A 21976-nucleotide genomic window follows, 5' to 3' on the forward strand; every position below is an offset into this window, starting at 1 on the left:
AAAAGAAATGGAGCAGCTTCTCACAGCTTGAGAAAAATGAAATCGAGGTTGGCGGTGAAACAGCTCCATTTAATTCTGTGCTAGCTAACATTTGCTAAGTGACACGTAGCATTAAGCACAGCTGAGGCTGATGCGAATGTCAGTATTTGCTGGTAAACCAAAGTAAAGCACCAACTGGAATGTTGATGATTAGATGAATAGTTAACATCCAATAACATTTCACTAAAAATCATAACTATCAATCTCATGGTGGCGCCAGAAGAAAAGTCAAAAGGTCATCTGGGGATTATGAATGTCTGCATGATATTTCCTGATAATCCACTAAAGTGGTGGACACGTCGGCTCAACAAGTCTATTTAAAAAAAATCTCGATGTTACTGCCTTTAGACACTGATCAGACAACAGTAAACAGTTCTGGCCTTCAACTCAACGCATTTACAAAAGAAAATGACTTCATTTTCTTGGTCATTTATTTTATTACATTATATACATTATTACACTAATATAAGAAAAGGCTCCATAAAGGATGGAAAATTTCGACCTCAACAAACCGCTGCTGATCTGAATCCTGCATGAAAACAAAGACAAACCTCAGGCTTTTCACTGTGAGTGAAAAGGCTTTCTTGGCAAACTGAAGCTGCAACGCTAATAAACACTTCATACTATAATGCAAAACTAAATGCCAAACAAAAAGGCACTGACTCCGCTTCATTATTAAGGGGAAATATTTCTCAAGTCTGCTGCATGTGGAGCATGATATACACTCCACCGAGGGAACATAATGTAACATCTTACTGGAAGAGGAAACGCACTGTTTATAATCAAGTGAAAAAGCCTGAAATGCAGTAAAGAACATGTGTGAAGTCTTCTGTATTCCCCACATGGTTTATCAGATTTAAACTGAAGCAATAAGCACTTCCGCCAACTGAATCTGAAATGCAACGTTCACCCGGTGCGCAGAGAAAAAGACGACATAATCCTGTTTTCTGTCTCATCCCTCAAAAAGAAATTATCTGACTCCTCGGCAGGCACTTCTGTATTTGCTGAAGATAATCTTGACATGTCTGTAGAGAGCAGGCGGAAATGCTATGTGACCAGAGATATATGGAAGTCTGCGCTGTCAAAGAGGAGAGGCCTTTTGACAGGAGAGGGGTCCTTGTCAGCCTTGTGTAGAAGTTTGAACAGTCCTGTTCCAATATTCATAGGAATCCCCATAATGATGCACTCAGACACACCTGAAACAGCAACACAGGATATGTTGAGACCCAGTGAAGTCAAAGAGTGAAGTGATTCATACCGGAGAGGAAGCTTACCGCAGACAGAGTCCTTTTGTCCGAAGTAGGCGGCGTCGAACAGATGATCGGCCGTTTTCTCGAAGGAAGCCAGCATGAGGACACTCTCCTTCATTTTGGCTAAACCAAACCTGGTGATCCCCAGTATCTCCGCCTTGATGGGCAGAAGACAGCACGCGCACCCGTGAAATGACTTCTCAGTGCACAAACATGATGAAGACATGCATCGAGAGGTTTACTGGTCACACCTTATAGGACATTAGGTCTGCCAGAAGCATGACGTGACGCCGGTCGATGCTCATTCCGTGGTTCACCATGGTGTACTGAATCTCATTGATGATGGTGGATCGAGCTGCCTCAATACCCAGGGTCTTCTCAACCTAGAAGAATACACAGGAAGTCAATGCATTAACAAAATAAATCAATCACATGGAAACTTACGTCAGTTCAATTATAGTAATTCTATATTCTACTGTAAAGGTTTAACTTTTAATCAGCTTCCATTCATTGTTTTCAACACTGGATGTGTTTCAAAATGCAAGTCTCACTTTGCAGCTCTGGAGGGGAAACTGACTGTCAGCCTTGTCAGACACGGTCCACACAGCAGCAATAATAACACTCATTTCCTTTGTCTGTATTGCCGCTGAGACAAAGCGCATCATCGAAAAATCTCTCTATACAAATCAGAGAATCAGATGCAGCTGAAAACAAGCGGGGCAGGTCTGACCACGTATCATGTTATGGTTGTATGTCGGACCCCATTCAGACCCCACTGTCGTTTTGGAGGCTGCAGTTTGCATATCGTTATACTAAGAGCTGTTTCTATTGTTCTGTCCATCCCCTTTCTATCGATGCAGGTAGAGCACATTAGAAACACATCTCAGTATAACACAGTCTACATTATTCCTGGCCCCATGATGTTCAGGTGTCTTCCCTTTTTGAGAGTTTTATGGGAAATAAATGACTTGGGAACACAACCTGTTGCACCCGAGGTGGGATAACGTGATCACGCCTCTGACTTCTACTGCTGAGGGTGCAGAATCAGCACAACCAAGCGTTTAATCGCATTATTCGTATGGCGCTCGTGGATAGAAACGCACATTACTTTGCATTTTGTTTTGACAATTTTCTGTAAATTCGGTTAAAATTTGTGCAACGTGGATGGAAATCTGACTAGTGTTACACATGCTGCAGCAAATGAAAAGTAACTTCAGTGTGTTTCCATCAGCTGGTCGAGGCGAATAAACTGTTCACTGAGCACACGGTTCAAATGTCAGGAAACAACGTGGAAAAAAGGAGCTTGGCTGTCAGACCTCACTAATGTAGAACAGGTTCTCAATTAAGTTTAGGATGATTAACTGTCAGCTGCAACGCCATCACTGTGACAGCCCGAGCATGTCCATCTAAAAGCAGACACAGAGCCTTAAAGTCTCACATCATGAACTTGCTTGAACTGTTGTTTAAGCCACAAACAGCCAAGAACAGCTCAACTGAACTCTGAGGTATTCTCGCCATCTCTAAGATAACATTTTAGCGTTAATGCTATCCTTTACCAAATCAGCCAATAACTAGAAATATAACATCATAAAAAGCGGGCTACTGCTTGAACTGGATCTGTCTCAAACTGCCTTGGCCTCTGTTTTATTTATTGGTTTATGTGTAAAGGAAATCCATGCAGGTATGTTCAACACATGGGAATCAGTTCAGACTCATGTGAATTCATGTGACAGATGTAGGGGAGAAGTGTCATCAAAACAAGGACGCATCTAATCCAAGCTACAGCACCACTGGATCTAGATCTCCCTGGACTGGTACCTCATACGTATTGTTTGAGGTGGTCCTGCTTCCATTCACGCCGTGCGTTGCCATGACAGCTCTCAGGTTGTCGCCCTCCACCAGGAGTTTGTACTTGTTTTTGCCGCTCTGCTCGTCAATGTGGATGACAGCTCGGGCCACCTCGGGTATACCTTGAACCACCACCTTTCAAGTCAGAAATGAGAACAACGGTGACGGTTAAAAAAGGAGAAGTGCTCACAGCGTGTTGCCAGAGGAATTGTCCTTTCACAGTGTTTGATTCCTGTCAGGCAAGGCCAGGCTGCACGGGACACACGGCAGATTCTCACCTTAGGAAGCTCCTCTTTCAGTGACTGCAGCACGTAGTACATGGAGCTCTTGCTGTTCTCTCGTGGAGACACGCACACCACCGCCTCGCCGTGCACAGCGATGTCTCCCGGTTTCACTCGCAGTTTAGACATGCAGATGGAGTAACGCACCGTTTCTGCGTTTACCTGAAAAAAAGGAAATCAAAGGCAAATTGTAAACATGCAAAAGCAGTCATCTATAATGGAGCATTTCCACACTCTCTACGTTTACATGCAGTCAAGTAACCCTTTCATAACCGGAATATCAGCAATAACCCGGTTGCGCACGGCCACCAATAACCCTTTTGAAAAACCGGAATATGCTGATATTAAAAACCCGAATATGACCCCTGGGTTACTCCTTTTCTAACCCGAATTTTTGGTCGTGTATACGCCTATCAGAATATCCCCATCGAGTGGAACATTAATCTGTGTTCTGCTTATGTTCTATTCGCAAGGAATCTTGGTCTTTTGAGTGCAGGTAGCATGGATATGGATGGCACAGCTCCGGCTCCATTTCCTATTTCTTCACGTTCTCGCCTTCCATGAATGAAGAAAGTCAGACAGAATAGTGTCAAGTACTGGTGGTGGGTTTTGATCGGGATATCCCAATTGATTACCCCTGTTTGCTCACGTATGTAAACAGGTTATTCAGAAACCCGAATATTGACTGCATGTAAATGTAGTGACTGTCAGAAAGTAAACTGAGAGGGAACTCAGCTGTCCTTAAAGCAATGGAGCCTTCACGTGTTGCATTATGTAGAGGAACAAAGACTTCATGGCTTCACGGTTATTTTAACTCCAAAATAAAGGATAAAAGTCACGGATAGCCATTATATAACCAGGCCAAACGCCTTGAGGATTAATTTGTAACCATGGCAAAGCAAATCATACAAATCTCTACTCATTTTGCCAAATGAAATTTCTTTTAAATACATCAGTAAAGCGAGGCTATGCAATTTTTGCTGAATAGGTGGCAAATGTAATTTGTTAACTCTCCTTTGTCTGAGAAAATTCAAGAACAATATTATCCAAGGAGGGCTCAATCAAGCGCAACTGGACTTGTAATATTTCTCTTCTCATTAAAGGGGCTTCTTCAGATGAAGATCTCTTCATTTTCAAGATTGTCAAGTCAGCCGCTACGAGGAATAGTTCAACCGCAAGCAGACGGTTAGCATAAAAAGACTGGAAACAGGAGCAAACAGATTGTCTGGCCCTGCACAAAGGTTAAAAAAACCTGCCTCACACAAAACCAATCATCTTCACACCTATTTTTTTTTAAAGGATTAAACAAGAGCTTCAGAGGTGCTGGTAGGTCCACCTTTTACACTTCCCGTTTCCAGTCTAAATGCTAAGCTGAACAGCTGCTGGTAATGGCTTCATATTTACTGTACAGGCATGAAACTGGTATCTTCTCTTCCAAGTCAACAAAGTGAACGAGCCCATTTCCAAAAAGTCAAGCTGTTCCTGTAAAGAGGTGATCTAACTGAGAGCAAATATCGCAGGAAACAACAAGCATACCTCCTGATGGGGCGCAATGTGTCTACATCTTCTTTCACTCTTGATAAAGCCATTAAAATGTTTGTCTGTGACCAAAACTAAAAAAAAAAGAGTCAGGGAGTCAGACAACTGACTCAATAATGACTGGTCAAAGCAGCAAAGCCCCTGAGTGAGTTGAATTCAGCAAGAAGTTGTGTTATCGCTTATGAATTCAGCTTTTAATGTGGAAGAAAAACAATGTGTTATTTCCTGTTTCAGAAGTTTCAAGGTGATTTTAAAGAATTACTTTGGTTTTTTCTAACCTTCTAATTTACAAATTTGGCTAATTTTCATAGTTCTGGCCATTGTTGCTTTTGGTAAAAATAACGGTATTCACCAAGTTAATTGCTGAAAAGAAGCCTTTAACAGTCAGTTGTGGTGTTGTCTCCATGTTCCCAGATCTTCACAATTTTTTTGATGAATACCGTTTTATCACAACAGATAGATATCATGGCAGAAACTACAAAAGAAGACCGAGGTTGAAACAAGCCCGTTGTGTCAGTAAAAAAGATGAGAAGCAGTGGTACCTCCAGTCGCAGCAGCCTTATTCTCTCCAGTGATAACTTCACCAGGATGAAACAGTCATCTGGAAGAAAAACCTCCTCTATGTATTCAGAAATCTGTGGAGGACAGCAAGAAATCAGTGCCTCACATAGCACCTCCTTCAGTCTACTCCTTTTATATAATGGCACCAATTTATTAATAAAGAGAAAAACTCGAGATGTGAGCAAAATTCGCTGAAATACCTCTCCCAGAAGAGTTTTCTCAATCCTCCCCTTCACCAGCCGGGCAAAGTCAGCGTCGTCTTCCACATCCAAATGAGCAGTGATTATAGGGGTGCTGAGTGGTGAGTAAAGAGCTCTCAATAGATTATTCAAAACAAATTAGGGACGTATTCATTACTGTGGCACGTGGGGAACATTTCTGAGGCCCAGCAGAGCACATTTTGCTAACAGCAATGATTCAGAGTCTAGGCGACTGATCACCGTTACGGCTCTCTGAAAGTGGCTTAGGTCCTCTGGAGCTGCAGAACTGGCTAAAAAAGCAATTAAATCTGGCAGCAAATGTTAAACATGAGACTTGCTTCTATTCAGCGGCCATGAATGACTCTGTGCTCCATCTGGCATCAATAATGTCCAATGATTTCCCAGAAACGGCGAGACAAAGGCTGTATCTACCTTTGAGAGATCAAAAAGCTTCTTGTGCTCCTCTGCTCGTCCGACACAGGGAACATAAAGAAACACCTGCGTAATTACACGTCATACCTGATATTCTTGGAAGCATTGATTATCTCTTTGATGCGAGGAACCCCCAGAGTGATGTTCATGGACGCGACGCCAGCAAAGTGGAAGGTTTTCAGGGTCATCTGAGTGCCAGGCTCTCCAATGCTCTGGGCGCAAAGAGCCCCTACTGCTGAGCCCGGCTCCATCTGAGCTCTAGACGGTAAACACATGATAAGAGACAGGATCAGAGGTGATGCAGAAAATATGGTTTTAAAAGCACCGTTTCCAGCGCCAACACAGCTTCACAGGCACTTTTAAGTCATGCTAATGGCTCCTGGGACAGCAATGGCGGTAGTGTTTTTGAGTGAAACTCATGAAAGCATCATCATGAAATTTGGTACAGACATCCACGTCCCCCTCAGGATGAAGAGGGATAACTCTGGCTCTTAATGTGCTTTCAGACAGCATGCAGTTGCTGCTCCTGGCCACCTACGATCCTGAAAACAGTTCGCAAAATGGCACAATTAACAGAGAAAGTCTTGCTAATTAGTATAATAAATGATGTTTGCTGTGCCAGAGGGGATAATCAGTCTTTACAGTTGATACTGCATGTCAGTTGGCTGAACACTCTGTACACCTTGTTCTTACAACTTGCAGAATTGGGGAGGCTGTGTCCGTCAATCTCTGTCATTTTCCTGAAAAACTAAAACTTACAATCCGACATTCACGCCCACGTCACGCAGCGACTGGCTCGGTACCGAACAGTGATGTGAGCATTGTACCTCATGTACTTGTCTCGACAGGTTTCCAAGAATTTCTCCAGCTGGGTAGGAGTTATGCGGTCGAGCTGGTAGAGAACTTTTGGCTGCAGTATAAAGTAGACAGACGAGCAGTTTGAGATGCAGCCAGGCCGAAGGATAAATGCACATTTAATCCAAGGTGTGTGGTGCCTACCTCGCTGGTGCCATTGTCGTTGATGCCGTACTTGTCTCTGGTCTTCTTAATCCTTTCTGAGATGCTCTTAATAAATTTCCTTATCTCCTACAGTTGAGGGAGGAGACTTTCAGAGGTCGAAAAGGCTTTGTAATATGTTTGAGCACAAACCAGTATGCTGTTTAACACATGCTACACATCTCATGCAGTTATTATTGCAGTTAAGACGCGGAGAACGCAGCGCCGCAGTAAGTCACGCTGAGCAGCCCCTTTTAAAAAACCAGCAGTGCTTTAAAGACAGCTGTCAGGTGTCAAGGCATGAATCCAAGCACAGTGACACGCTATTTTATGAGAGCAATAACAGGGTTACTGAATAAATTATTCATCTGTTTCAACTCTCACTGACACACCATTCTCGATTCAGTTCACCCACAGTCCGGCATGCTGTCACTATACCTCCAGGTACTTCTCTGAGCCTGTGTCAGTTAACTCCTTCACAAACAGGAGAAAGGTTCACATGTTTTACTGCCGCCACTCAAGTAACTGCATGGAAGTGACTGAGTTCATACAATGACAATTACTAATTACTAAAAGCTATTAATTGTTATGTTATTCATCATTACGGCACACTGGAAATAGCCAATAAAGACACACTCTGTCCAAGGACACACTATAAATCAGGTTTTCTTGTGTACTTGGTATACGGCAGCAGCAATGCGCCACGGTGGCGGGAGGTGGAATGATTTTTCCCTCTGCACCATTAGCCAGACTGTTACTGCACCATTGGTCAACAAATATTTGCTATTCAAGTTAACTAAAAAGTACACACGAATATAAAACCTTGAACAACAATGGGCTGACTGTCACAGCACCTAACTTTAAAAAAATTTTAATAGATGTTTTCTTGTGCTTTTTTTTCCCAATAAAGAAAGATTTATTTTGAAATACAGGTGGTCATTTCCTTATGGTGAATCCATCTGAAATAGGGTTTCAGCAACATTTATGGACAAGAAACGCTTAACACCATCGAGAGCTTTACGAGAGAATCATCCATCTGCTTCAAGTTGTATGCCATTTTCACACCTGCATGTATTTATCTGGTGAAATCGCACTCTGGTTCGTTATCCCCTTTGGTGCGATTCAACGGGGCAGGTGTGAACGCAGTAATCACTCGGGTGCTGACCAAGACAAACACAGCAAGACCCTTGACATGACAGGAGGTGGTTTCGGTCCAGTCCTAATGTAGCAGCTAGCTTTGTTCTGCTCAGTGGTCTGAAGGCAGCATGTTGTCTTTTTTTTAGTGGGACTTCTCAAAAACTTTCTCGGAGATTTGGTGTAAGATTGTCAGCGTCTTTTGAAGAAAGACAGATTTGTTTTGATGGAGCAGAGTCAGGAATGTCATCTGAATCTGTGAGATACAACAGGTCCTTTTAGATTATTGCGCATTTTCTAAAGACCCACTGATTCCACTTAACTTCATGACTGAAAGAAACATTTTAGAGACTGTTCAACCTTGATAGAGTTCTTGAGAGAATGCTTAATAGCATATTTTTTTCTACTGATCAGCTACATCTTATCTGAGCATGAAGCATTTCACCTTGGCAAGCTACTTTCAGTAAACACAATGTATCTCCAACCTGAACTGAAATAAAGGGAATTTGACAAAATGCTTTTGTTGAATGATGAAAAAGAATTAGAACTTTGATAACTCTGCTGCGCTGTGATTGCGTTACCTCCAAGAAGCTGTCTCTGCAGCAGAGGAAGTCAGCTCTCTTCATGATCGCATCTGCAGTGAGGACCAGCTTGTTTTGGCTGAGAGCAGGCTCATCTGGACATGTGTAGACCGCCTGGGAATCAAAAGGAGATTACTGGGAGCCACTCACACCGCACTCACTCACGGGTCAGCAGCTCCTGGCTGCTCCCTCACACAAGGGTTAACAGAAAACAATGGCTGATTGTCATTGCATCTGACGCGACTCAAAAAAATGACCCATCGACAGAAACATTTCTCTCATTACATTCATTCTGATCTGCAGCTACTGCCCGGTGCATTTGTTAACAATTATCATGATTCAACAGAATCAGAGGACAAGCACATTTGACTGTGTACTACTATGATTGATATCTTCTCTGTGATTCTTTTATGGTCCTATGTGCAATTTGTAACACACACTGAATCACCATTGCGTATGAAATGTGCCATGTAAATAAAAATGCCTTGTCAATAACAAATTGACATGCAGCAGAGGGCTTCCCTGCTGAGCTCATCATCTCCGGGATCAATCTTCTCTTGCAGACATGCTTCTGGTATTAATTACCTCACTGGCTGTGGTAAACACAGGTGGCATTTTACACTGATGGCAGACTGTTCATCAGACTGTAATAACAACTAAATATGGAAACGCCTGGGGTCTACAGTCAATCTCTTCTTCATAACGGTTGTAAAACAGCCCAATTCTTGTGTGGCCATATAAATTTGCGCCAAACTCAAAAACATGACTGAGGAGGTTCTCTTTTAAAAGAAACAAAAAAAACATCTGTTTTCTGTCTTTCCTGTCATGATTGAACATCTAGGCTGTTTTACCGCCTTGTTCACAAATACTGATATCTTTGAACAGCGGCAGAAAACATCGTTTCATGACTTCTCAATAAATAAAATAACCTTGAAATATCAGCTCCTTTATTAACGTTGACGGGAAAATCGGTTGTAAACTACTGACCAAATCGCTTAGCCAGCTAGACCAATTTCCTGCAGAGAAAATCCATTTGAACTTCCTGCAGTTTTATCTAATTAACTGAGCTCTCAAATGCTGCATGATGTATTAGTAAAAAATGATTTTTCCAACTATTCAGCTCCAGTGTTTTCTCACATGAGAAGCTCCTCTGCTAATGAGCTGCCTCTCTGGCTGCCAGGAAGCTTCTCACAGTGGGAGAACATTCACTCCGGTGTGTGTTCTCCCTCAGCACCAGCAAAAAATAGTGTAACATGGATTTAAAAGGCTTCCCAGAGGCCATAATGCTATGAGACAGAGGAGCTTGGCTTTTTCAATGAATGTCCACATTATTGTACAGGGCTCATAACACGTCCATCCTTTGTTTGAGGATATCAGTTCTTTCAGCTTCATTTATTCAGGTTAGGTTGGTGAGCCTGCATAAATGAAGGCAAGAGGGCTTCTTCCTTTAAACAAGACCACTGTGGGATGTAAATTTGCATGACCTTCTGTTTACAAAGAAGATTTGTTTCTGTTTTTTTACTGAAAGACTACAGACTAAACATTAGCATGTCAAACACTCAGTAGTGTGAGCTGCACATTCACTTTGCATAAAAGGGGAGATATGGACAAAAGAGACCAAGCAAAACAATAACATAAGACAATAATTTCAGCAGAACCCAAGTGGAATTGGACTAGGAATATGGGCAAAGAGTGAAGAGAAAGCAAAAAGAAAACCAATCCAAGCAGGTCCGTAAACTGTCAACGGCAGATATGACTCACCCGGATGTTGTCTAGGACTCTCTTAAACTCCAGCGGCTCATCCTTTCCCTCCATGGCTGCAGGGTCCAGACCGTCCCCGCCATAAATAAACTGGATGATGTCACCAGTGGAGCTGCGCACTGTCAGGTCGTACTGCGAGCATAAGTCCTCCAGGGACTTAACCAGACGCCTCTGTCCAAACACAGGCAGGACCACAAAATAACACGACAGCCACAATCCAGGCAAATTCTGTATCTGAAAATACATCTGAGATTCGGTGAAGATTTGCTGCTTTTCAGTGTTTTATGGCATTTTAAGTTGAATGTTTTGGGTTCATTAAAGATTAAACGATTGATTGGCTGTAGCAGCCCCATGCCCCATTTCATGCTTTGCATCATACAAGGCAAAACAAAGTTTGGGCTGGATTTTAGACTGCTTGGTATAAATGATGAAGAAATAGCTGCAATCAGCGCAGTTTGTGCTGCAGAGTACTTCAAATTTCTGCTAGCACAAATGCCCACACAGTCTCATGGACAAACAATCAAGGCAAAACACACACACTTTCATCAAGCTATGTGAAAGCAACATAGCAACAGGAGTGGCCCTCCTCAGCCATTACCTGCATGTACCCCGTCTCTGCAGTCTTCACAGCAGTGTCCACCAGACCCTCTCGACCAGCCATGGTGTGGAAGAAGAACTCTGTGGGAGTCAGGCCAGAGTAGAAGCTGTCGGCCACAAAGCCTTTAGCGGCAGGCAGCTGTTGAGAAATCATTATTAAGCAGGCTGTTGAATATTCCAGAAGTGTGTGAAACGTGACTGCAGCTGTTATTGTTCTTGTCCAATGTCGATATTATTAACTGACTGATTAATTGGTTATTCATCTATAAACAGTATGAGCCTTGGAAGAACTGAGATGTGAACAGAGACACAGACGGAATAGAGTGTTTTGTTTTTGCAGAGGCTGGGGTCACACGATGAGGACAATAATCAATGTCAGCACACACGTGGATGAGAGACACGGGTACAATCATGCATGAAGATTCAATCATTTCAATAAAAATAGGTGACAATGACCCTGCAGTTGTAAAGGCTTTTCCACAGAGCACAAATTCAAAAAACTAACAGCTGTATATCTCAAAAAGCACATTCAGGCCACAACGTGTACGACCCCTTTGAGAATATAGAGCAAAAATAATTAAAGAACATAAATTGGATCTTACTTTTGAATGCTTTTCAAAGTGAGGCAGGGAGCGGTTCTCAAAACCGTCAGGCACTCGAGAGCCACTTATGGCCTGCTGGCCCACACAGGCAATCATCTGAGAGATATTAATGAAGGATCCTGTGTGTACACAGAGGAGACAGATAAAAAGGTGAGAGATACAAAGAAAGACAAAGGAATAGAGCACACGCAAATATTTACAATTCAGGATCTGTGCTTTCTATCATTATAGATTGATATGAAATTTCATGGGGAGTGATCGCAGAGTCAGACAGGAAACAGGGGCAAGAAAAGGGAAAGACGTGTAACAATGGTCCTCATCTGGTATCGAACGAGGGGCGTTGCAATCACATGGTGCTGTATGCGTCTTAACCACCGGGCTACGAGGACGCCCACGCATGGAGTACCTTTGAGTTTTGGACTGTTGGTCGGACAAAACCAAGAAATTGAGGTTTGTGGAAACTTGCACAGTTTTCTGACATTTCATTTAAAGGAAATACATAACCACACAGCAATGGCAATAATCCTTATGTGAAGCTGTGAGATGAGACCGCCATATGTGTAAGATAAGACAGGATCAAGATAAAAGGACGTATATAAATATATATATATATGAGGGCATTATGTAGAGATTATAAAACACACTGTCACCATTCTTATGAAAATCTAATGCCATATGTTGATCTGCACTTGAGAAATACTGTTGCTATGGTGCATACGATTGTGGTGCACACCAACAACATTTATTATTCTGCTGTTACTCAGCCACACTGATACTGAACTGTTAGTTAACTTTAGCCTTATTGAGAGTTATGAGCGTCACATTGTGTTGTATTATGTTTTACACCGCGTCAGGCTTTAGTTCGCTTTCTCGCACCTTTTTTTCCCCTCTATACAGCCCTCGATAAATTGCTTGTTTTTGATCAAAACACTTGAAAGTGCTAGAAAATAAACACACTTCCTTGTGCAGGAATATAGGCAGACTACAGCGAAGGCCGCACTGTTTAGGACCTGAGAGAAAAGCGTCAAAACTCTTCAGAATGTTATTGTCCGTCTGCAGCATACAGAGCGACATCTTTCACTTCATGTCAGAGCCTCTTACGTATGGAAAAATGTTCCATCTCCTAATGCTCTCTGAAAGGGGATTTAAAAAAAAAAAAAAAAAAGACTAATACAGAGGTCGTATACCCAATGTCTTTCGAACCACTTCCCCCAAAATAAATCTACACTAGAAATCAGTGTTCACATGATTAAGAGGCTGAGCATTTTCTTAAGTGTCACCCACCTCCTGCCTGTGTTTGGAGGTTGTTGTCAGAGTAACAAAGCCTTTACAAGTTAAGAAGATAATCTTAAAATGACAACATTTGTAGCTCCTGCTGTGGTTCTACAGTTTCATCCATTTCATCTGCACTCATGAAAACATCTTATACTCCAAACTCTATTCATTAAATCTTAAGTTCCCTCTCCAGGGAGATTACCTTTGGAGCCACAAAGAGCCATGATCAGAGGGCTGTTGCTCTTGTCAAGCTCCCTGAGGCAGGCACTGCCAGCCCGGTCTCTGATGACGGACAGCTCTCTCAAGATGAGAGCCTATTGGAGAAGACATAGAAAATAAAACAAGTTTTAACTTCTGTACAAATTAACACCTTTATTGGCAAACTGGCTATTGCCAATGCAGATACAAATATTTGACTTTAAGACAAATGCTACATAAGGATTGGATAGTAAAGAGCTGTGATAAAGATACGTCCTGAGCATGACATTTCACAGTTGAAAAAAACAAATGGTCTGTGCTTTCTGGTAGACAAACTGCGTCATGTCTACTAAAGATCTACTGTCTTGTTTATTCGATCAGCCGGCCTGTTTTCTTTGACCGCCACAGCTCAGTTGCTGAAAGGAAGCTCACAAACAAAGTCATAACTAATTTAATTTCAAGCTCATTTACCACTTCTCCCTCTAATGAGCCTCTTTTGAATTTTCAATGAGAGTCAGAGCCTGTCACGCCACTGATGAGTCACCCCTGGTGTTAACATCCTGTGCAAAGGTGTCAGTTGCAAATATAGGCATTAGATGAGAGAGCTTAAATGAGGAGTGGTGCGCACGTGGCTGACTGAACGAGGCGCAGTGATGAGGATGTATGTGGATTCGTCTGGATGTTTTTCCATGCATGAATCTACGCTCGCCTACCTCCAGAGTCTCCTCTGCCGTGCAGCCGGGCTGCTGCTGCAGCTTGCCGGTCCGCAGAGCTTCGATGTATTCGTCACACTTCTTGTAACCGTCTTCCAGCAGGTCATGTTTGGCCTTCAGCAGACCCTGGCCGGGTGTCACGTCACCAATGCCGATAGAAAAGCCACGGTTGGCTGAAAGTTGGCCGATTAAAAAGGAGGAAGACAAGGAGAGGATTTAAAATGGATCAAATTACTACAGTGTCACTGATTTTTTGATAGATTTCTAGGTGTGTTTCAGCTGCGATTGACAGGTATGCGCGATAAGTTGTTAACACCCTGGAGACCACCTACAGAGATACACCGGCGCGAGTCTTGCCAGCCGGGACATGGCATTTGCAGCCTCCACCTGTCCCCAGTCCCTCAGCAGGATGTAGAAGATGTTGTTCTTGGAGCCGGATCCCAAGGTACCCTTATCCATGCTACCACACATCAGCTCACTGTTGTGGATCACCACGACTGGGAATGTGACAAGAGTTGGCATCATTAGGACCAAGAATAGAAAGGTGGCCGTGGTGAATAACATGCAGCGTTTTGGTGCTGTTTGACAGAGCAGACGAAGGCTGAAAGACATCCAGCTTAGAGGGGGGAGGGGGAGGTGACTATGGTGGCATTTTAAATTAGAATTCACTCTAATGAATAAGTAGGTCCTCTTAAGGAATTTCATACTACACTTTTTATTTATAGTCTCTTAAGGATGGGCATTAATTCAGCATTATGATGCACAGACTTCCACTGGAGCCACTGTGATGATAGGAACATATCAACATTATTATTTGTAGTGTGACACATGACCCAGCTCTAATGTCTCCTCCTAAAACCTCATCACAAAGGTCTGACAGTTCTGATGCTGTCCTGCGAATGCTACTGTGAAATGACAGAACTACGATGTTGGGAACGTTTTTTTCTGCTTGTCTCAATAACTCAATCAATAAAGGTTAGGACGACAGGAAACATGACGAGGCCAAACACGATCTCTTCGTTCGGTCTGTTGAGTGGAGGTTTGTGCTGGTGAAACTCACACGAGTCGTTGTGACAGAGATCCTCTCCCTTGCCGCAGTACTGTTTGCCCTTGGTCCTCAGGTTCGCCTTGACTGGACATTCTTTACTCGGCTTCAGAATGACACTGAAGATCTGTTTGCCCGTCCACAGAGCCATGGGCTGATGGACACACAGCAGGGCAAAACGTGAGCAGCTGGTCACAATTGAAGTTATGTAACAAGCTTCAACAGTGAAGTACCTTTAGTATCGCCGGGCGGGGGAGGGAGACCTTGACTTTTTCATCTTTGCCCACAAGGATTGATGCCACTATCTGGCAGGCTTTTGATCTGTCAAAGAAGGTGTCCTTCAACGTCAGGAGGTAGGCCCCTATGAGAAACAGGTACATCAGGTAGAACATGGTTATCCAACACCTGTGGATTATTCACACATTTTCTTATACCATCAGTGAATTTCCTTCACATGTTTGCGCTGGAAATGACAGTTTTCCCTTTTTATAGGACGAATATCATGCCATATTTCACAACTGAAAAACAAAAAACAGAGCACAGACTGTATAAATAGTGAAGTGAAAGTGCCTTAAACCTGCATTCTTTTTAATAGCCAGCTGAGGGCGACTGGTTGCAAAAGAAGTCCAATTGTATAGAAGTCTATGAGAAAATGAAGCAACTTCTCACTTGATTGCACTGCACTTACGTTCATGTGGTAAATTATGGTCCCTAACAAAAAGGGCTTTGCAAGATTGAAACTAAGTTTTGCGTAATGTTTTGATGGGCTAACAAACTAATCAAAATCTCTGCAAACATTACTTTATGTTTGAGTTTTCCTTCTTCACAGCTGCACCACACATTTTCAGAGTCTCAAATATGTCTCTGTTCTCCTGGTGAATTTGTTTGATTTCAGGGTTTGAAAACAGGTTCTCACATGTTGGGGAAAAATGTGTAGCAGGCATGGACGTGGAAACTGAAGTTAAAGTAAGTTAGTTAAGTCTGTTATTTACTTAAGATTTAATTATGTCCATGAATGCCACAGGCACTGCTCATCATGAAATGCACATGATATTCATCCCACAGCAGTCTGTCGATGGCAAGCAATTCTTCACCTGTGACTCAAAGCGCCAGGAGCCTCATATTGTATAAAAACAGAGTGCTGCGATTAGCAGCCACACATCACGGCACCAACCTGTCAGAAAGTCCTGAATAGCTGCAATCAGAGGTTCACCATTTCTTGGGGTGACAAGATTAGCTTTTGTCTGGAAGAGAAGATAATCTGTGTCAAATTGCAGTCATTTTCGCCTGAAAAACACAGTTCCCAGAGACAGCTTTTCATTGCTGAACGTCCACACTGATAGGTGTGCTTATACCTTGCGGACCACGTGTTGCGATAATACATACCCCCATTAAGACGAGGGCCTCAGCTTTGGCCTCTTCAGTCTGAGGAAGATGAAGGTTCATTTCGTCACCATCAAAGTCGGCATTGTACGGGGTGCACACGCACTCGTTGAACCGAAACGTCCTGTGAGGTTTGACTCTGGCCTGCGAGTTTAGAAACGGTATAAACGTCACACATAAAGAAGCAACTGAACAAAGACTTACAGCACAGAACAGAATTAAAACAACGTTAAACTGGAAAAATAACAGCGATAATTTTCCATTTTGTTCCCATCTGTCACAGATCCTCGTCAAGCACCTGGCTGATCGGTGGAAAACACGTAATTACTTCCACACAGTAGACAATGAAGTTATTATGGGAGCATAAAGGTGCATACAGATCCAACATTTGTTTTGCTTTTTCTCCTGTTTTCTCCAGCAGGATATTTTGATGAGCTTTGTCTGTTGAACCGATAAAAACAGCGACTTCTGGTCTCTGCAGCGAGCCTGAAAATTACGTTTGCAAGCAAACTGCGGGGTCCATGAAGAGTAATCATGAGGTGTAAAACAACAAAATTAAAGACGTAATTAAAGACTTATCAGGAAATGAACACAGACATTTTTCTGATGCTTCACTTACAATCTCTAATACCGACAGCTGAAAATGAAAAACTCACGATGTGGGCCATGATGCTGAGTTTGTGCAGAGACGGCTGACGATTGAAGAGTACGATGTCTCCGTCTATCAGGTGTCTTTCCACCACGTCGCCAAACCGCAGCTCCTGAGCGATCTTCTCACGGTTTCCATATTTTAAAAACCTGACAGAGAAAGAGGAGTCATTTTTGGTGCTGAACCACATCAGGTAAACGCTGGTTTTAATGTTGGCCAGAAGCAGCGAGCCTCACCTTTTCATCTGCGTTTGACGATTCTGGATGAAGTTGGCTCCAGGATGAACTTCGGGACCGTTGCGGACGAGCTTCCTCATCAGCTCCAGATTGGCTTTGTTCACCTAGAACACAGCAGCAAAATTAGATGACTTCAGTTCTGTCATGGGAGTGGTTGTTTAGTGCATTAGTTGTAGTCATGGAGCAGGGATTACCCTCTCTGGGTACGTCAGGATTTTGGCCACATGCACGGGGACGGCCACCTCGTCGATCCTCAGGTTTGGGTCGGGAGAAATGACAGTTCTGCCAGAGAAGTCCACTCTTTTTCCTGAGAGGTTTCCTCTGAATCGACCTGAATTTTCACAGAAAATTGTACAGAATTGTACAAAATGTGTCTCAGTTGGATAAATCGATAGATGTTACAACTCACACAAGCTGGCAACATTTGAGACGATAACACTTAAATGGCGATTTGGAAATTAGTACCTAAAACTGCCGTTTGGTGAATGTTTTATACCACACTAACAGCAAGTTAACAGATTTTTAAGAAAAGTGTTCATAAAGTAATTAGGCAAATTTGATTGGGCAGGTTTTAAAATTTGCTATACCTTGCTTCCCCTTGAGTCTCTGCACAAAGCCTCTGGTCCACTTCTTTGGTGCCATGTTGAGGGGGATGCCTGAGAGCTCGCTGTTGATGTAAAGAGCACACTGCAGCTGGAGGAAGTCCCAATCTTCCATGATCATCTGGGTCTTTGCCCCAGTCATTCGATGCTAAATGAGAAAAGAGTCTGTTGACTTGGAGTGAAAAAAAGACAGCAGATAGCTGCATCTACGACATTTTTAGTTTGGGTTGTTTGTTGTGTAGGCCAGTTAGGCAGGTTTGAACACGTAGGACAGATTTTTGCTAAGCTTATTTATTCGAGCTGCTGGAATCTGAAATGTTTTTCTTTGCTAGAGGGCTGATGATACCAGCAGCTTATGGCCAGCTGTACCACCAAAGCTCATTATTTTTAAATGAGATCAATCTTTCAGTCTGAAGTACACTCAAAAGCGCCTGAAGCCCTTGCAGATACCCTGCAGACACTTACCTTTTTGATTACATCGTTGAGGAAAATGATCTCGGTGAGCTTCATGGTGAGGTCGTCCTCATTGGTGCCCGACTTAAGGTCGCTGACCACAGAGGGTCGTATGCAGAGAGGAGGCACCAGGAGACGGGTGAGGATGAGGTCAGCGGGCTTCCCTGCCTCAGGGTTCATCAGCAGCAGGGGAATGTCTTCTTGGGGAATCCTCTTGAACATGTTCAGCACCACCAGAGGGTTCAGGTTTTCCTGGAGAGGATCAAGATGAAATGAGGCAAAATTCAAGCTTCCACAGGACTTCTAGCTGGGACTAAACCTTTTTGATAATAATACTTACTTAATACTTGACTAATATAACTGTGATTACACAGGATGCAACACCCTTATTTCATCTAGTAAAATAAGCCAAACGTCTCTGGTATTGTGGTAAGTTTTTTTCAGATTTACATGAGGAATTATGTCATTGAACAATAAATACAGAAGATTAAGACGCTGACTAATATGATGGTTTGATATTCCACTTTTTCTTTGACATTGTGGCTATGCTCATGTGTTTCTTCATTAAATTTATATAACAATTACTATACTGTGATATATACTGTTAGCCTGATATTAATTTACATATACTGTAACAGAAGATTTACGCGCCCACAACACATAGCATTGACAAAATTCACCTGTGCTCTGCTCAGTAGAGGTTCGACCATTTTGTTGTGCTCGATGGCGATATCAAAGGACTGCAGGAACTCTGACACGAAAGGATCCACCACCTTCTTGGTTGTTTTGTACTTCTCATGGATGATCTTAAGCAGGCCGCACTTTTTCACTGGTCCTGAGGAGTAAGAGAGACATTTGATTCAGCTACTGCACCAGGACGGCTTGCACAAAAAGTTCATCAGAAATGAAAATGCCTTTTCTCACCGTTGAAAGCTGAACAGCTCAGACAGATTGTCCTTTTGCGGCATTTATCCGAGATCTTCTTCTTCAAGCCTCGTTTCTGGAGATAGGCCAGGTTGGGCCTCTTCAAGTGATCCATGAACTGCAGTTTCTCCTCCTTGGTCAGCATTATGCTTGAACATGTCTTGCAAATCATCTGGAGACATGATGAAATACCACATCAGAACGACGCAACTGAATTACTAAAAGGAGAAATCATGGCTGCGTTGTTGGAAAAATTGTTAGAAACTATAAAAAAAACAATAAAAACAAATTCACAAATATTGATAAAAGTGATTTATACACATATTTACTCAGAAGATAAAAAAGACTGAGCTGAAACATACACAAAAAGCAGCATATTCCACCTGTTCTAATTTTGATGGTCTAGTGACACCTAATGGAAAAATGACATTTCTGCTTGTTGCATTCCAGTTGGAGGTATTTTTCTTGTCAATGTTACCTGTGCTTCTTCCCTCACACTGTAGAAGAAAATGAGCCTTGTGACTGAATTTTGGTCTCCTGACCATTTCATATGGTCTTCAAATGACTATTGATATATACATATACTCATTTCTTTTTTTTTTTATTATTGCATTACACTAGAAACTTGCCTGCAGGATTCCTATGATGGCTTTGAAATAGCCAACATGAAAACATGGCAGCTCCAGATCCAAGTAGCCATAATGTCCTAAGCAATCTGCCAGGTTCTTCCCACACGTCAAACAGGGTCGGTCCTTTTCGCTGGTGCCCTGCAGGAAACATGAAAGCAGAGAGGTGAGCCTGTAGTACGAAGGTGGGACAGCAACACACGATGTTATTTCATAACATAATGTTAGATATAAAATAACGTTACAAGTTAAAATGTAAAATGACATCAGTGGAAAGAGAAAACCCAGCAACGTACTAAATATTCATCCACGCTTTTCTAGAAAAGTAAATTTTAAGACGAGAGGCGAACAATCTGATCTTCAAGTTAACTTTATTTGTACTGCACTTTTCCAAACAGCGGTTACACCGTGCGTCTCAGTTGATTATAAAAACGCTTTAGTGCGCAGCATGAAAACAGCAAGCAAGCAAAATACAATTTAGAAAATGGAAACACATACTCAAGAACATAAGCAATATAACAAACACACAATTTAAAAGACAAATAAAACCAAGAGGAAATTGCAGGCAGCAACTTATGAAACCACCAGCGTGTGCAAGTGTTTTTTAAAGGTTTTTTAACGTGGCACAGACTCCATTAACCTGTCAGTGGCCTTTATATGCAGAGTGTTTCACAGTCTGGGGGCTCTAATAGCAAAGGCCCGGTCATCTGCGGTCACAAGTTTGGATCTAGGAACTAAGGAACACTGAGGCACATGGGGAGCCAAAAAAATCCATGATATAATTTAGAGACCTGTCCCACTAATGGACTACACCTTCCATAAGACGGTCTGGCAGACCAACTAACACACATAAGAGATATGTATGTATGTGTCTGACCTTGTCATGACTGAAAAGAAATTATGTTGAGAGATATTTAAAAGAGCGGTAGTGTCCATGCATTACCATCCGGTGGTCCAGCACTCCATAGGGCAGTGGTGTGTGTTTGGTGTCTTGGCTGTACAGATTCTTACTGACCACCTGGATGTGGGCTTGTTGACGCATCTGCTCAGCAGATTTCATCCCAAAGCAGATGTGGCTTCTGTAAACAAGAATAAACAGCAAAGCAAAGCAAAGAAAATGACAGAGTTAAATCTTTATCTGCAGCACTGCTTGGCCAAACTAAGTGCGCAGGCCCTGAGCAAAAATATGAGAAATTTCCAGGATATAATGCTAATATTCCTGCTGAAACACATCCTTCTAGGATTGATAATCAGGGCTGCGAAGTTTACAGGAACTACTATTAAAAAACTACTAATTTGACACTAACTGTCGACTAATGCGTGTTCACCACGCACCATTATCGTTGCTTTCAGTGTCTTGATCGACACTCGTAGCTACTATGCCGATAAAATTATTAAACTCAACGTCACATGTTTGTGTTTGGCAAGCATGTCTCTTCATACTACAGATGGTTTACTCATGTTAACCTCAGTATCAGAACTACATCTAGTTAACTTTAACACCACTGAATTATTTGGCAGTTTGGTAAGGCCACCGTATCCTCTTTAATATGTTCGTGCTAACTTCAACAACTTGTTATTATTAGTCACGTTGCAAACTGACTGATACTGGCTAACCGGCGAGCTAGCTAGCTAGCTAGTAGTGCGTTTAACTCACATTTTTTTGGCCACATCCGTCTCTCTGAACTGCTCCTTCACCATTGTGGCAGCTTCTCCTAAACAAATAACAACAGGACTAATTAAATATGTTTTATGTCCTCATTCCACGAGGTTAGACTTTACATATAACCGGCACGCTGTCAGTTCGCATTTCCATGTTGTGGGCATGCTAGCAGCCTGCAACATGCAATGTGTTGACGATAGCATGTAACCCACAGTGGAGCTGCCTTCATTTCAATCGGTAATCTGAATATCACACTCGTCAAAACGTTGACGGGATGTGATTTTCAGGGAGAAAGAAGAAACGTATTGTGATGTTTCATCGGATGATAAGTGTTCTGACTAATGTGATATTTAGAACCTGAACTTATACAGTTGTTCTCAACTTAGAG

The 21976-nt window shown here is 42.4% G+C and overlaps 1 protein-coding gene across 1 annotated transcript; it reads right to left on the reverse strand.

Annotated features, from left to right (window-relative positions):
• Positions 1-463: 463 nt before the first annotated feature.
• Positions 464-21775, reverse strand: polr3a (polymerase (RNA) III (DNA directed) polypeptide A). Its single transcript, XM_070990953.1, has 31 exons — positions 21583-21775; positions 20869-21004; positions 19929-20066; positions 19300-19471; positions 19056-19210; positions 18388-18627; positions 17908-18070; positions 17515-17651; positions 17321-17424; positions 17092-17233; positions 16439-16579; positions 16227-16296; positions 15286-15413; positions 15068-15206; positions 14340-14504; positions 14008-14180; positions 13299-13410; positions 11822-11940; positions 11221-11358; positions 10623-10793; positions 8862-8975; positions 7150-7236; positions 6978-7060; positions 6238-6408; positions 5719-5812; positions 5500-5592; positions 3416-3580; positions 3108-3272; positions 1541-1672; positions 1314-1446; positions 464-1235 (listed from the first exon to the last, which is right to left on the reverse strand). The coding sequence occupies exons 1-31, from the start codon at positions 21624-21626 to the stop codon at positions 1087-1089; spliced, it is 4173 nt and encodes a 1390-aa protein (XP_070847054.1). The 5' UTR covers positions 21627-21775; the 3' UTR covers positions 464-1086.
• Positions 21776-21976: the final 201 nt, after the last annotated feature.

This window comes from Chaetodon trifascialis, chromosome 21 (assembly GCF_039877785.1).
Source record: "Chaetodon trifascialis isolate fChaTrf1 chromosome 21, fChaTrf1.hap1, whole genome shotgun sequence".
NCBI classification, from domain to species: domain Eukaryota; kingdom Metazoa; phylum Chordata; class Actinopteri; order Chaetodontiformes; family Chaetodontidae; genus Chaetodon; species Chaetodon trifascialis.

What these genes read in the sequence shown, in the direction of transcription:
- polr3a (XM_070990953.1), bottom strand. Translation starts at nt 21,626, where the DNA reads ATGGTGAAGGAGCAGTTCAGAGAGACGGATGTGGCCAAAAAAAT. An exon ending in GAGCTGTTCAGCTTTCAACG is followed by an intron (nt 19,211 to 19,299) that starts GTGAGAAAAGGC and finishes CTTACTCCTCAG; the next exon opens with GACCAGTGAAAAAGTGCGGC. An exon ending in CAGAGACGGGGTACATGCAG is followed by an intron (nt 10,794 to 11,220) that starts GTAATGGCTGAG and finishes GTGTTTGGACAG; the next exon opens with AGGCGTCTGGTTAAGTCCCT.